Raw genomic sequence first — 16,882 nt, forward strand, 5'->3', positions numbered from 1 at the left:
GACTTCAGCTCAGGTCACGGTCTCACCGTTTGTGGGTTTGAGCCTTGCTTCTGGCTCTGTGCTAACAGCTCAGAGGCTGGAGCCTGCTTTGGATTCTGTGTCTCCGTCTCTCTCTGGCCCTCCCCCACGCGCACTCTGTCTGTCTCTCTCAAAAATAAAGATTAAAAAAAAAAAAAAAAGAAGAAACATCCATATTTCTCCCTTCTGCCAGAAAACCAGATGACATAAGCCCTGTTAAATATCATCCCCTCTCTTGCAAACCCAACACAGTGTTGAAACATTTGGGTAGATTCCTAGACATATTTCCTTCGTACAAAAGGGTCCAAACTGGGCACATAAGAGAATGTCATGAAGGAAAACACCTTTGGTTTCAAGATGAAGATACATTCGTGAAGCTTTATTGCATCTGTTTCCCTCACCCAAATGAAGTAACCAGTCATTTAAACTTGCAGTTCTTACTTAACATTCTCAAGGTGACAAAAGTTCAGTAACTCTAGAGGTTAAGTTGTTAAAACCTCAGTTTTTATACAAATAGTGAAGGCGCTTCTTAAGAAAAATTTAGCCTTGTAAATGGCACATGGTTATGATAATTAAAACAGTTGCAAAGAGCATAAAGTGCAGCTGATTTGTATGTAAAGGATGCAAACAAAATAGATTCAAGTTATTTCTCAGCAAAATGATACAATATTGAAACTAAAAAATTCCAGAGTAAACCACAATGATTTAAAGGTAAGAGTTGCAGAAATAAAACAATCTTAGCAGAAAAACATTACATTCTTGACCTTGGATCTGGATACACTAAGTCTGAGCCCTATAGTTCTCCCCCACTGAATGTTTTAGGGGTACCTTGGCCAAAACAGATGTGACCCAGTACCAGGGCTGATTTCACTTGTGCTTCTAGGAGCCCACATGTCCGCATATCCCCACCTACACAGCACTATGGTGGAGGAGGTGGGAAGGGTTTTAATTATTCTCCTATGAATGAGGGTCAACTCCTGATCATCTGCTGGGGGGTGGAGGAGGGTGGTGGTGGTAATACAGAATGGCAGACATTCCTAATACTTTTCACCCTAGGGTCAACAGAACAGAACCTGGTTACAGAGCGGAAGGTTACAGCACTCTAAGTGCTGTACTCTTGCCCGGAGCCAGGGCTGGCCCCCCGATCCCAGGCTGCCATGGAGGCTTTTGTAAGGGAGTGTCATAGCATAAGATGTTAAGGACTTTGACTCCCATTCCCCACTGCCCTGCATCTACAGGACCCTCTGGCTACCACCAGCATTGGCTCTAACTCCAGATTTTACTCCTGGTGAATTTCTGCAGAACTGGCAATTGTGTGTACATGGAGGTGGGGATGGGTGCCCTCTGCACAGACTCGCTCAACCACAGTGGTGCACAGGAGGTAAAGAACGAGCGTGGGGTATACTGGGCTACAAAGGGGGACCTGGAATTCTGGGGATAATCACTCATCTCATCCCAAGCAGCTCAGTCTTTGCTCTGAAATTCATAACATGCACATCGAGCCAGCAACAACAAAGTCCCAGCTCTGAGTAGCCCTCAGAAAGGCTCCTGTGACAACCTTTGATCAGCTCACAAGGGAAATTCAGAGAGAAGGCTGGAGGGGAGCCTTTTCCAGGCTGAGCAGTGATCGTGAAAAAGACCTCGGGACATCGGTAGTGAGTAATCAGGACGAAGAAACTGCCCGGGTCTGGAGCTGCATGCAACTGACCCAGAGAACAGCCTGGTTTGGGGGAATCCCTCTGCCACTAGGGGTAGGGGTCTCCTGAGAGGCAGTCTTATGTCCCATTTCAGAGGGGGCCAGAGCCCTCAGATATTTCTAATAAATTAATCAGGACTCTCACCCAAGAGGTGGAACTCACTTGTCACCCTCATCTACTGTCTAGTCCAACCTGGCTAAAAGGGTGAGGGAAGGTCTTTCACTAATATTTAGATCACTTAAGAAGAATTTTCCTCAAATTCAAGGTGATGGGTACCTCCTCAAGGGGCTAGGATTTTATGTTTTGTTCTTAACCATGGCTGTTTATGACAATCCCAACTTCATACTTCAATGTGCACTTTATCTCATTTCCAAACTTTAAAAAAAAAACCAAAAAACAATCATTATGTCATAAGAGTTCAGAGTACATAAAAAAAATATTATTCTAAGAGAATAGACTACAAAGAAGAGAGGCTTTAGTTAATGTTAAAATAGGCAAGGTCATGCTTTCCATATAGCATGTACAGCCAGAGCTGTCTAACACCTTTTTGTTTCTTCGGATAAAAATTACTTAGCTTCAGCATGGGCGTACATTCAAAATGTAAAAAGCACTCGTTGTCACAAATTTGTAGAGTTCATGACCGAACTTCCTAAATTAGCTAATACTGTTGGGGGATGGGGAAGAGGACTTTATGTAAACTATCGGTTGCAAACATTCACACAGAGTCATCTGGAAAAAGCCGGGTTTTAAATTTGGACACTTTTTGTAAGTGATCTGGGCTCTGGGCTGAATCCGCGTTCTTCCACTCCTCTTTTCGAGGTGTTATAAGTGGGGCCACAACATCACTATCCTGTCAAGAAAAGAAAAACCAGGAACAAATAAAATCCAGTTTTCATAATTTTGAGGAAATCCTCAGGTACACATATCCTTGTCTTGCAGACAGATTGCTTCTAGACGAATGTACTCTTGGGAAACCCCAAATTATATATATGCCCTGTGCTTAGGTCCAATTAGAAACACCACAGTCCTAAGCAGGGAAGAGCCTTTGTAGAAAAAGCTAACAGACCTATTCTTTTCAAAGATGACCAAAAGCAACACACTCCCCCATTCTATGACCCTCTCCCTTCATACACTTTCATGAAACACAAACTTGGTTTTTCCAGGAAAGAGGGACTTCACTGGGTCCCTGCTCCTCTCTTGCTTACTCTCCTCTGCAGTAGATGGTCCTTGTCTACAAGAGGCCCAAAAGGGGGAAGGGTGTCTAAGTGTCCTACTTCAGCTCAGGTCATGATCTTGCAGTCCATGAGTTTGAGCCCTAAGTCAGGCTCTGTGCTGACAGCTCAGACCCTGGAGCCTGCTTTGGATTCTGTGTCTCCTTCTCTCTCTACCCCTGCCCCACTCACGCTCTGTCTCTCTTGAAAATGAATAAACGATAAAAAAAAAATTTTTAAAGGGGGGGTAAGGGCAATTTATGTGTGGAGAACTTGAACTTTTTCCTGCAAAGTTATAACTTTGGCCCATCAGCATAGATTCCACCCAAAATGAGGAATGACCTCAAAGTGAAGTGACACTATGACTTGAAAGAAATGAGTGTAAGAAGGCCCTCTAAGACCTGACTATCCTGAACTGTTCTTGAACTTGTGCATAGATTCTCTTAGGGTGTATGAGGGTACAGGAGCTCTGAGAGCCTTTACTGCACTAGGAATACAATGTCTGTGGTAGAATACATGCTCTTCATTTGCACCTGTGCTCTCAGATCCACTTTTCACCTTTCTGCTGCTCTACTCTATGTAACAGGAGCTGCTTTTTTTTTTTTTTTTTTAATGCTTATTTATTTTTGAGAGAGAGAGACAGAGCATGAAGAGGGGAGGGCCAGAGACAGAGGGAGCTGTCAGCACAGAACCTGATGCGGGGCTTGAACTCACAAACCGCGAGATCATGACGTGAGCCAAAGTCAGACACTTAGCCGACTGAGCTACCTTAACAGGAGCTCCTCTTGTAAAGTATGTTTCCCAGGTCCCCTGCCTACTGGCTTTTGGTTAGGTTTGGCCAAAGGGGGGCACAGGTGGAAGACTGGAAGGGAGGAGGACAGAGAAGTGAGGGTATTACTCCCCTGAACCCTTCTGGCACTGGCAGCAGTGGCCGTGACTCTTCTGTGGTTCTAGCTTCTGCAGGTGGCCCCAAGACCTGGACTCCCACCTCCACCCCCAGAGGTGGCAGCAGCTTCCTGCTGTTGTCTCACTATCCTCTGCTCATTTAGCTCTGCCAAAACTTCTGTATCTTGTCTCCGCTATTAAATTTGTCAAACTACTCTGGATCTGACTTGATAGAGCTAAAAGTGGCCATTTAACTGCCATGATACTCCTATCCGGAAGATCTTATAGTACAAGGTCAACATTATTTGCCTTCAAATTCATCTCTATTTCTACCAAGGATCCTTATTTCTACCCATTCTAGTTTCGACTCTAGTGAATTTTATAAATACAAACTTGAATGTCACTCTCGTGCTTAAAACACTTCAATGGCTTCCATTGCTCTTGGCCCACAAGACTATGCAAAATCCCATGGACCCCTCCCTGAATGCACTATGTTCTTGATCATCTTCTGGCCTCCCCCCTTCACCCCCTTTACCCAGGTGACTCCTCATCCATCCTTCAGGTCTCACCTTCTAAATCCTTCTTAAAATAAGCTTTTACCAACCAACCAAGTGTGGCTTAAATCCTTCTTCTTTTGGCTCATCTAAGACTCTGTACCCACTGTGCCCCACCCCAAAGCACTTACCACACCACTGTAATTGTTATTTACTTGTGCGTCTATTAACAGAGTGTGATCCGTGGAACTATGTCTGTCTTAGATACTGTTCCATCTCTGCTACCTAACATAGGACCTAGGAATCCTCATTCAAGGAACGAATGTATCTAGTTTTAAAGTAGTTATCGCCACATAGCTGAACTTCAATAGTTTTTGGTCTAATTCTAGTCTCTCCTAGTTCCAATCCATCTGCTGCTGGAGTTTTCTTCCTTAATGTTTATTTATTTTTGAGAGAGAGAGAGAGAGAGAGAGAGAATGAATGTGTGTGTGTGTGTGTGTGTGTATGTGAGTGAGCAGGAGGAGAGGGGCAGGGAGATGGAGAGAGAGAATCCCAAGCAGACTCCACGGGGTCACCACAGAGCCCACCCCAGGGCTTGAACTCATGAAACATGAGATCATGACTTGAGCTGAAACCAAGAGTCAGATGCTTAACTGACTGAGCCACCCAGGTGCCCCTAAATATTTTTTAAATTATTTAATTAATTAATTGTTTATTTTTTTTTGAGAGACAGAAAGAGAGAGTGTGAGCATGCGAGAGGGGTGGGTAGAGAGAGAGGGAGACAGAGAATCCCAAGCAGGCTCCATGCTGTCAGTGCAGAGCCTGACGTGGGGCTCAAACCCATGAACCTGAGATCATGACCTGAGCCAATATCAAGAGATGGATGCTCAACCCGACAGAGCCAGCCAGGCGCCCCTAAAGATTTTATTTTTAAGTAATTTCTACACCCAATGTGGGGCTTGAACTCATGACCAACTGACCAACTGACCAACTGACCAGCTTGAACTCAGGCTCCACCAACTGAGCCAGCCGGGTGCCCCCAAATGACTATCATTTAAATGAGAACTTTTCAGAGGAAAATAAGGATCTCTTTAGGTTATTAATTAAAAACAGGAAATTATGCAAAGTACGTGAACAACAAACTACTCACCTGTGGCTTGGTGAAGTTTCTGATTAAGCACCAATGAACAAAGTACTGGTGTGCAGCAAACAAGCTCTTTGCATCAGTCTTCTTGCAGTATACGCGAATTAGCTGCTCTGCAAACCTCTCTGGCAAAAGCTCTGAAACCTTTTCAAAGAACAAAAGATTTCACTGTCATCTTGAATTCACACATTGAAGAGAGCTCAGCTGTTCCTAAGCTTCATCTTTTTTTTTTTTTTTTTTTTTTAAGATTTTAAGTAAACTGCACCCAATGTGGGGTTTGAACTCATGACCCCAAGATCAAGAGTCGCACACTCCAGTGGTGCCTGGGTAGCTCAGTCGGTTAAGCATCCGGCTTCGGTTCAGGTCATGATCTCCCAGTTCATGAGTTCGAGCCCTGTGTCGAGCTCTGTGCTGACAGCTCAGAGCCTGGAGCCTGCTTCAGATTCTGTGTCTCCCTCTTTCTCTGTCCTCTCCCACTCACACTGTCCCTGTCTGCTTCAAAAATAAATAAACATTAAAAACTTAAAAACAAAAAAAAAGAAAAAGAAAAAAAAAAAGAGTCACACACTCCAATGACCGAACAAATCAGGCACCTCAACCTAAGCTCCATTTTTCATGTTATATTAAAAACACCACATTGTTTTGCTGTTTTATCCCAACTGTCATCCAAAGAAAAGAATTGAAGATAGTTGTCATATTGCAAAATGTCCCACAATTTTATATTATTAAGACTAAAAAAAGTTTGTATTATGTAATTATACGTAGATCAGACTCTCATTAGAAGATATGCAAATAAACACATTTAACTTACATGATGTAAACCATACAACACTCCTTTCCCATCAGATTTATAACCTAGCCACCAAACCAAAAACAGTGCTTTCATCTATGTTTAGCAAACAGGAAAAACTGGCTGTTAAGATGATTTACACAAAAATCAGATATACTTTAATTTCAAAAATAATTTTTTTTTTTTTTTACTGTATACATTGACTTTAGGACCTAACCTGCATGTAAAATGCAGATTTATCATAAATCTGCCAAATGCCACTACAGTATATTTATTTTGCCCAAGTAGTTACCTGATCTTTAGTAATCCTGACTGCTTTGCTGAGGTCACTCTTACAATAGAAGCGAACATGATCAATAGGATTCTTGTCTTCCATTCCATAATCCATGTTGATAACCTTAATAAAAGGAATAAATTAGTAATCACTCACAGAACAATGAGAATTGAATTCAAGGTTGTAGGAGCGTCACAAAAAACGAAGCAGAGCTCTCTGGAGGTTCAGAAGTAAGAGCACTAATAAGGTAGCTCATAGTGGAATGAAAATAACTCTGGTGCATGTGCCGTAGGGATGTGGTCTTGAAATCTTGAGTGGGGTGGGGGAGATTATTTGTGTTTTCAACATAAGGAGGGTATAAAGTCTGTACCCACTATGTGATAGCCACTATGGTACTACAGATTCAAGGAAACTTGATACAATCCCAACCCCACAGCACCATGTAGCCTAGAGTGAGGTTGAACAAATGATTATAAATGTAATTATTGGGGCACCTGGGTGACTCAGTCGGTTAAGCCTCTGACTTTGACTCAGGTCATGATCTCAGTTCATGGGTTTGAGCCCAGCGTCAAGGTGTGCTGACAACTCAGAGCCTGAAGCCTGCTTCATATTCTGTGTCTCCCTTTCTCTCTGCCTCTCACACTCACGTGCTCTGTCTCTCTCTCTCTCTCTCAAAAATAAACATTAAGAAAAATTTTTTTAAGTAATTATCAAACTACATTTGTTACAAGAGCTACCAAGGAAAAGCAAAGGGTGCTGTCAAACTTTGTAACCAGGGAGCCTTGTGGTCTGGGGCTTTGGGGAATGACTAGGAGTGTTTCCTGGGAAAGTCACAGGAATGAACCAGGTCTAGGTAGAAAAGAAAAGAATTCCAGGCAGAAGAAAAAGCTCTGAGGCAGACAGGACTGAAACGGTGAGCTGGGTTAAGTAACACTGAAGTCACTGTTGATCTTGGAAGAATAGTTCTAGTATGGTGATGGCGACACACAAAATGTTTAGGAGTAAATGAGAAGTAAAAAAGAGAAGACAGGGCGGGTGCCTGGGTGGCTCAGTTGGTTAAGCATCCGACTTTGGCTCAGCTCAGGACCTCGCGGTTCATGAGTTCGAGCACCGAGTCAGGCTCTGTGCTGACAGCTTGGAGCCGGGAGCCGGCTTCAGATTCTGTATCTACCAACCTCCACTTGCCCCCCTGCCCCGCTCCTCCCGTGCTCACTCTGTCTCTCTCAAAAATAATACATAAATGTTAAAAAAATTAAAAAAAAAAAAGAGAGAAGACAACTCTTAGAAGCTTGGCTGTTAAAAAGATGCAAGAAAGAAGAATATGGAGAGGAATATGGTACCTGGGAAAGGTAAAAGGGGGATACTTTTCAAGGAGTTTGACAGGGGTGAAGGTGCGGTTTGTTTGTTTTTTAAGTTTGTTTATTATTTGAGAGACGTGTAGGCACACACAAGTTGGGGAGGGGCACAGAGAAAAGGAGAGAAAGAGAGAGAATCCCAAGCAGGCTCAATGCAGAGCCCAATGTGGGGCTTGATCCCACAAACCATGAGATCATGACCTGAGCTGAAATCAAGAGTTGGACGCTCAACTGACTGAGCCACCCAGGTGCCCCTGTTTGTTGTTTTCTTAAGATGAAAGTCTGTTTAACTGCTGATGGGAAAGTCAAAGAGACAGGAGAGAATGGATACTGTAAGGCTCCACAGAAGCGCTAAGACGAATGGCTCTATTGCCCAATGTGGCAGTCACTAGTCATAGGTGGATTTTTAATTTAAAGTCATCAACATTAAATACAATAAAAAATTTAGTTACTTAGTTGAGGTAGTCACGTTTCAAGTGCTGAACCTGTGGCTAGTGGCTACCAAAATGGACAGCACAGTTATAGCCCGACGCAGGGTTTGAACCCACAAACCGCGAAATCTTGACCTGAGCCTAAGTTGGACGCTTAACCAACTGAGCCACTGAGGCGCCCCTTTCCAAACTTTCTTTAATGAACATGTGCTGCTTTTATAATGGAAGTAGGGAGGCTTTATCTTAAAAAAAAAAAAAAAAATCTTTACTTAGTATATTTTTGGGCTAACTACTTACATCCACTATGAAGTCTTCAGCCTTTAGTTCAGTTTCTATCAAGATGTCCGTAGGTTTAGAACCAGCAAGATCTTCTGGAAGTCTTTTATAATTTTCCTAGAAAAGACAAGACTCCTTACATTAGAACCCCGTTTTTCATCATTAGTGTTTGTGCCACAAAACGTTCCCTCTCTAAAAATGGCACTTTACTAGGAAGAGTGGGTAGAGATACCCCTAACAAATACAGAGCTTCTGGCTTATGCCATCCTTCAAACACATCACAATAGAGTGATTCTCATAACAAAACTTCCACATTAAAAAAAAATGTGGCATTGACTTAATAGGAGGAAAGTGTTATGAGGCAGGGTGTGGTAATCAGTGTGGCTTATGTTACTGGCTTTCTGGCAAACAGAAAAACCTTCCATAAGCAGGAGATGAAAACAGATATGGATATCTGGCATGTACCATCTGGGAGAACCTGATATAATGTGAAAGAAGAAATTAGTAAACAGCAGGTCCTTCGCTTCTCAGTGAAGCTCATGCAGATACCTTATTTTGAGGCCCCATTCATTTTCTTGCCTTTAGATCTAGCCCAAATTTGGGGCACCCCCTCTCACTTCTGGGATGAGAGAATAAAGGTTTAGACTAAGACAGACTTGGGTTCAAATCCTAGCTCACTAACTGTGCTTCTGTAGGCAAGTTGTTTAATCTCTCCCAAGCTTCAGTTCCTTCATCTACAGGACCAAAGAACACGTTATTGATGAGATTAAGTGAAAATGAACGTAGAGGGCTTAGAACTGAGTCATGATATTGTGATGGGTTAATGGCTTCCTCTTGGAGGTTTCCTCTCTTGGAAGAGAGAGATCTTTCACTATTAACAACTCAACTTACCTTTTCAATTTTTGTTGTTCCCTTTGGTTTAGTCTCACCCACATACTTGTATAGATTACGGCATTCAATTTTTTTTAAAATTTCTCGTGCTGCATCCAGTTTGGGATCAGAAGAATATAAAATCTCCAGGAAAATGTTATCTGCCAATTTTATAAAATTTCAGTTATGTTAAGATGGGGAAAAAAGGGTTTAAAGACTCATACACCGCTGTACTTCTGAAAGGATTTTAAGTGGACATTTACAAATGTAAGCACAGTATAACATTCAATGTCTTGGATTTGCTTTAAGATAATCTAGTGAATGGGAGAGGGCATATAGAGATGGCTTAAGGTTGGGTGATGGGTAAATAGGGGTGTGTTAATTTGTTGTTATGCTTTATTTTCTTAAAGAGAATGATACTTAAGTAATTATAAAGTTATGTCTGAAATCTACTTCAAAAACAGACCAGTATTTTATGGGAGTGGGTGGATGGAGGGGATGAAGCAAAATTGCCATGTTAGTAATTGTTGCAGCCAAGTGATGGGTACATGGAATTCTGTATGTTTCATAATAAAAAGTTTTTTAAAGTTCCATGATGAAAGTAGAAGGTAGTTGTTTTTAAGATTTGATTTTATTTTTTAAGATTTTTTTTTAAGTTTATTTATTTTGAGGGGCACCTGGGTGGCTTAGTCGGTTAAGCCTTCAACTTCAGCTCAGGTCATGATCTCCCAGTTTGTGAGTTCGAGCCCCACATCAGGCTGTGTGCTGACAGCTCAGAGCCTGGAGCTTGATTCTGTGTCTCCCTCTCTCTCTGCACCTTCCCTACTCATGCTCTGTTTCTCTCTCTCTCTCAAAAATAAATAAACATTAAAAAAAATTGTTTTTAAATAAAAAAATAACATTCTATTATTCCAATTTAATTAAGATATTTTGGGGTAGACGGCTTGCATTGAAAGGGAGGGAAGGGATAAGGTCCACTTATTTCATAGGAATATTAAGGGAAAAAGACTAAAGTAAGAAAACGGTTCCCTAAGGCAGTGGTCATATGACATTTGCTATGTTTAAGACAGCCAACATCTAGGTAAGCTGAAACATTTACAGGCATTTTTATTTTATTTTTATTTTATTTTAAAGTTTATTTATTTTGAGAGAGACAGTATGAGCAGGGGAGGGTTAGAGAAAGGGAGAGAGAGAATCCCCAAGCAAGCAGGCTCTGGGCTATCAGTGCAGAGCCCAACTTGGAGCTCAATCCCAAGAACTGTAAGATCACGACCCGAGCTGAAATCAAGAGTTGGATGCTTAACCAACTGAGCCACTGAGGCACCCCTATAGGAATTTATAAGCAGGAATTTAGGAAGCAGAGAGGACAAATTATGACATATTCATAAAAGGAACTACTACTCGACACTAAAAAGGAATAAACTACTGATGCATACAATCTAGATGAATCTCAGACACATAACACTGGGTAAAAGGAGCCCTACAGAGATGAGTACACCTGCCTGATTGCATTTATGTAAAAGTCTAGAACAGGGCGCCAGGCTGGCTCAGTTGGAAGAGCATGCGACTCTTTTTTTTTTTTTTTAATGTTTATTTAGTTTTTTGAGAGAGACAGAGTGTGAGCCAGGGGAGGGACAGAGAGAGAAGGAGACACAGAATCTGAAACAGGCTCAACTCAGAGCCTGACACGGGGCTCAAACTCACGAACTGTGAGATCACGACCTGAGCTGAAGTTGGGACGCTCAACCGACTGAGCTACCCAGGTGCCCCGAGGATGTGACTCTAGATCGCAGGTTCATGAGTTTGAGCCCCGTGTTGGGTGTAGAGATTACTAAAAATCAATAAACTTAAAAAAAAAAAAGTCTAGAACAGGCAAATAGTGGTTGTTTCTAGGGGTGAGGTGAGGGCAAGAACTGACTGGGATGAAGCATGAGGGAATTTCCTAAAGAGAAGACAATGTTCTGTATCTTGCATGTGTCAAAACATTAGCAAATGTACATAAAATGTGTGCATTTATACAAATTGTGTGTGCATTTTACATCAGAAGAAAAAAAATCTATAAATTATTGTTGAACTTTAATCTTCATGCTAAAGGAGTTAGGGTAAAATGTACTGATCACTGCAATTTACTTAAAAACGCATCAAAACTGGGGTGCCTGCGTGGCTCAGTCAGTCCAACTCTTGATTTCCGCTCAGGTCATGATCCCAGGGTCATGGGATTGACGCTCACATTGGGCTCTGTGCTGATCATGGAGCCTGCTTAAGATTCTTTCTCTCTCTCTCTCTCTCTCTCTCTCCGCCCCTCTTCCCAGCTCATACTCTCTCGAAAAGAAAAGCAAAGCAAAGCAAAGAAAAGAAAAGAAAAGAGAAAAAAAAAGGAAGAAAATGCATCAAAATTCAGATGGGTTAACGGACAGGATGGTAAGTGACAGACAAGTCATAGAGCAAGTTCAGTAAATGCTAGAACAACTGTACCGGTGTGGTGAGTGTACAAGTGTTCACTGTAAAATTCTTCCAACATTGCTGCAGGTTTCAACACTTCCCAGTAACATGTGGAAAAACATTCTTAAAAATTAAAAAACAGGGGCGCCTGGGTGGTTCAGTCGGTTAAGCGTCCGATTTTGGCTCAGGTCATGATCTCGCAGGGAGCCCCACATCAGGCTCTCTGCTGTCAGCATGGAGCCCACTTCAGATCCCCTGTTCCTTCTCTGCCCCTCCCCAGCTGTGCTTGCTCTCTCTCTCTCATAAATAAAATAAACATTAAAAAAATTAAAAAACAAGAAGTGGAGACTTTTAGATAAAGTGAGTTGACTTTTGGAAAAGCAGCAAAGGTAAGGAAGGCTCACATGGTCCTATTCCTTCCAGGTTATGTAGTTAAGGCCAGTAAAGATTATATGACTGCTCAAAATAGTATGCAAGAAAGATAAGATTCTGGGTCTCAAATGATGAAAGCTGGAAAATCCATATGCTTATTCTACCATACTCTTGGCAGATAAAGCACAAAAATGTGACCTAACATTTTGTATAGGATTTTTGACATTAATACAATATCCAAGGGTATAACCAGTGGACTCATCTCATTGAACAGGGTAAAAGCTAGTTTGGGTATTATAGAACCTTCAGAGTGAGAGAGAGCTATGTATAGTCATGTAGTGAAACCACATTAGGGGGTGCCTGGGTGGCTCAGTTGATTAAGCATCATCACTGCTGTCAGTGTGGAGCCCGCTTTGGATCCTGTCTCCCACCCCCCTCAAAAATAAATAAACCTTAAAAAAAAAAAAAAAAAAGACCAGGGGCACCTGGGTGGCTGGGTGAAGCACCCGGCTTCAGCTCAGGTCATGATCTTGCAGTTCGTGGGTTCAAGCCCTGCATCAGGCTCTGTGCTGACAGCTCAGAGCCTGGAGCCTGCTTCGGATTCTGTGTCTCCCTCTCTCTCTCTCTGTTTCTCTCTCTCTGTCTCTGCTTCCTCTCTGCTTGTACTCTCTCTCAAAAATAAATAAATGTTAAAAAAAAATTAAAAAAACAAAGATCACATTAAACTGTATACTTTATGGTTTGTCACTTAACCCAAAAGTGTGTAAAATCCTGAATTCATTTCTTTTCATCAAAAGAAAGTTGAAATGTAATATAATGTTACAGGATAAATTGTTAGAACTAGCTTCTGATGATGAAGACTGAAGATTTTTTTTTTTTTAATGTTTATTTTTGAGAGACAGAGACAGAGTGCAAGCAGGAGAGGGGCAAAGAGAGAGGGAGACACAGAATCCTGCTGTCAGCACAGAGCCCCATGTGGGGCTCGAACTCACGAACTGTGAGATCATGACCTGAGCTGAAGTCAGAGGCTTAACCACCTGAGCCACCCAGGCGCCCCACTGAAGATGACTTTTTAAATACAGTATCACCTGCTTCATTATGAACAAAAGTTAAAATATCCCCACCTTGCTCAAACTGTTACGTAATCTCTTCTTCCATTCCTATCAACATAACAATGGGAGACTAGTATCTGCTATGATGTTTTTAAAACAAAACACAGAAACAATTTAGATACACATCATCCCTTGTGAGTGAAAGTGTCATCAGCCCAATCTAGATTAATTAACCAGTAGGAAAATCACTTATTACATTATAAACTTTAAATATTGTTGTACACAACGTTCTGAGTGTGCACAAAGATATGTAATATGAGGAATCACTATTTAACTTCTAATTTTTGATTTACTTATGTTTGAAAAGTGACTAAAGGGGCGCCTGGGTGGCTCAGTCGGTTAAGCGTCCGACTTCAGCTCAGGTCACGATCTCACGGTCCGTGAGTTCGAGCCCCGCGTCTGCCTCTGGGCTGATGGCTCAGAGCCTGGAGCCTGCTTCCGATTCTGTGTCTCCCTCTCTCTCTGCCCCTCCCCCGTTCATGCTCTGTCTCTCTCTGTCTCAAAAATAAATAAATGTTAAAAAAAAAAAAAAAATTAAAAAAAAAAGTGACTAAAAAGGTCTAAGTCTAAAAGGGACTCTATATCACCTACATGTCTATTTTTAAAGAATAGTATATATTCTATAATACACTATAGTACACTATAATACATATAGTTTTTATTATTTAAATTTTTGTTTCTTTTGGTTATATTTACTGAAATGTATGTTAAGTCTGTTAAACTCAAATATGGGTTTGGGCTCGTATTTTGTATGTCCTTCCCACCCCCATATCATTTTCCTAGTAATTCGTTTTTATCGTTTTACAAAGGTATCAATCTGTGAGTTGTTGGGCATGGAGAATGTTGGTTCTTCAAGACAGTTTGAGAGGCACCGGTGTGAGTCTTGTTCTGGCAAATGTGCTGCAGACAGAACCCAGCAGTAGCATCACATACAGGAAGCTCATGTAAAGTGATCTCGGCTGCCTTAGCCCACTCAGCTTGGGTTGTTTTTGCTCATTTAAAAAACCTTCAGCCTTTCCACCGATTCTCTACAAGCTATGTGACTGCTTTCTAACTTTCTTTTTTTTTTTTAAATTTTTTTTCAACGTTTTTTATTTATTTTTGGGACAGAGAGAGACAGAGCATGAACGGGGGAGGGGCAGAGAGAGAGGGAGACACAGAATCGGAAACAGGCTCCAGGCTCCGAGCCATCAGCCCAGAGCCTGACGCGGGGCTCGAACTCACAGACCGCGAGATCGTGACCTGGCTGAAGTCGGACGCTTAACCGACTGCGCCACCCAGGCGCCCCTCTAACTTTCTTTTTAAACAGAGTCAGTTTCATGATCCGCCACGAAGAACTCCAACTTTTGTGGTCTACTTTTGCTTTGCTCATCTTTATGGCTCAGTCAGCACTTTCCCACATTAAAGAACCAGCTGCAACACCTTCACGTCTCCCTTCTCACTCTAAGCTGCAGGTTTTGCTTGTGTTGAAACGTGACAAAATGCTCTTGGTATTCTGTGTTTTATAACAAAAGTAACATTAAAAGCAAGTCAGTTTTTTAGTCTGGTATTAGTCCAGCCATATTTTAAGTTAAATAACAGTGAATATTGGGTACTTAAGTGCCAAGTACTACATACCAGGTGTTATGCCTCATTTAAATACTATAACAAAACTATATGCTGGGTATCAATAGCCCAATTTGTAGATGAGGAAACTAAGGTTCGAGAGGTTAAATGATTTTATCAAGGTGATAAAGTTAGTACCAAGCAGAGACAAAACTCAAATCCAAAAGTATACAATCACTAGAGAAGCTAAATATATTGGTATGTTTGGAAAATAACACATCTGCAATCCAGGCACAGCTTACACTTTATCTGAGATGGACTTCCTGTGTTACCGTCTAGCTCTTACCTGTGAGCTTAGTGAAGGCATCCATGTCATCAATTGCCGTAGAAATGTGATACTTTTTTCCTTCAGCACCTACAATTTCTATGTAGGGGTCTGCTTTGAGGAAAGCATCTGTAATCCTAAAGATCATTTCATAAAAATTTATGCTTATGAGAAAATTTGAATATTTGGTTAATGCCATGCTTAAAGTGAAGGAAACCTTTCTACTTCAGAGAAGTAAAACCCTGAGACACAATGTTCTAAAGACAACTGTTTTTTTTTTTTTTAAACAAACAGATAAAAAAAGACAACTGTTTTTTGATCATACATAAATACATAAATAAGTGCATGGGGATTCGTCAGCTACCATGTTTATCGTGATCCAAGCATTATGGTAGGGCTTTAGATACATTATCTTATTTAATCTTTCCAACAAGAAGATAGATGGAATCAGCCTCAATTTTACTGATGCAGAAATTAAGTAATTTTCATTTAATCAAGTTAGGAAGAAGCCATACCAGGGTTTGAAACTAGCTGAATTAAAAACAAATAAAAACTTCTTATCAAAGTAACAACCATACAAATAGATGAATGTGTTCTAACTAGTCTGCTCATGTCAATTTAAAACTATTTAGAGATATGGAATTAACTCACATTCTACTTCTGAGAATTCCTCATGGGTCTTTGAGTCACACGGAGATGTATGGCTATACTTCTATCTGTACTTGGCTGAACTTTTCCACTACGGTTCTCACTGGGCCAGGGAGAAGAGGTCAAATTCCTGTTGGTCTTACTATCTGCTACTAATTTTGACAAATAATTGACAGGGTAAGGACGGGCGTTAATCTTAATTCTTGAAATTAACTTGTCATTAACTTCAGAATGTCAATTTTTCACGTCCCATCTCTCACCTTGATGACTAGTATCCGGCACATAAGTAACCACCTGTGAGGAGGTCGAAGGCATGCTGACATTGCCTCTTCATGTCTTGCTGAAGCCAACTCTTCCACGCTTCATCTATCCCCTTTATCTATTCTCCGCCTCTTCCTCCAAATAAGTTTTTACTTTATGTTCGTTTTTGTTGTTTAAGGGAACCATTTTAGATTTATTCACTTAAAATTTACTTGAATTCCTAGAAATCTCAACTTGACCCAAGAATGATACTCTAGCAAAGCATCATGAAGAAATTTTATAGGGAAATAGCACTAGAATTTCTTACATTGTATCAATGATGTTGCCAACTTTGTGTTGATAAGCTCTGCGGTGCAAAGAGGTACGGGTATGGAACATGTCATACAGATTCCCAACCTCCTGCAGAAAAACATGAAATAAATATTAATGTAGGTTCAGGTTATGTTACCCTTGTTAGTAGATAAGTCCATAGGACAAGGAAAAGGGATGGTGACAGATGGACAAGAAGGCTATGCATAAGGACTACCTCATTAAAATCCCTGAGCCCACCCATTAAAAAATACAAGGTAGTTTGCAACTTTTGGTTTGCAACTTTTCTTCTTAGTAAACCAAAATCTATTGTTTTAAGTCTATGGCAGGTTCTGTTTTAGGCATCTTCAATATATTTTTAATCTCAACAAGTCTAGAAAATTAGGCATTATTCTTTTTATATTCTTTATTCTCAAAAGAAAG

General features: G+C 41.0%; 1 protein-coding gene across 4 annotated transcripts in view; it reads right to left on the reverse strand.

Moving 5' to 3' along the window:
* SAMHD1 (SAM and HD domain containing deoxynucleoside triphosphate triphosphohydrolase 1) overlaps nt 1-16,882 on the reverse strand; it is a 58,972-nt gene that overhangs the window by 8,584 nt on the left and 33,506 nt on the right. For 3 of the 4 annotated variants that reach the window (XM_058685538.1, XM_058685540.1, XM_058685539.1), the window contains 7 exons: nt 16,458-16,549; nt 15,263-15,378; nt 9,467-9,606; nt 8,597-8,692; nt 6,532-6,636; nt 5,456-5,593; nt 383-2,565 (listed from right to left, as the gene is read on the reverse strand). In XM_058685538.1, the coding sequence (XP_058541521.1) occupies nt 2,431-2,565; nt 5,456-5,593; nt 6,532-6,636; nt 8,597-8,692; nt 9,467-9,606; nt 15,263-15,378; nt 16,458-16,549 (822 nt within the window). In that variant the 3' untranslated portion in view covers nt 383-2,430. Of the gene's footprint in view, nt 1-382; nt 2,566-5,455; nt 5,594-6,531; nt 6,637-8,596; nt 8,693-9,466; nt 9,607-15,262; nt 15,379-16,457; nt 16,550-16,882 lie in introns of those variants that run through there. The other variant, XR_009248977.1, reaches the window with a different exon arrangement.

Source organism: Neofelis nebulosa, chromosome 9 (assembly GCF_028018385.1).
Source record: "Neofelis nebulosa isolate mNeoNeb1 chromosome 9, mNeoNeb1.pri, whole genome shotgun sequence".
NCBI classification, from domain to species: Eukaryota; Metazoa; Chordata; class Mammalia; order Carnivora; family Felidae; genus Neofelis; species Neofelis nebulosa.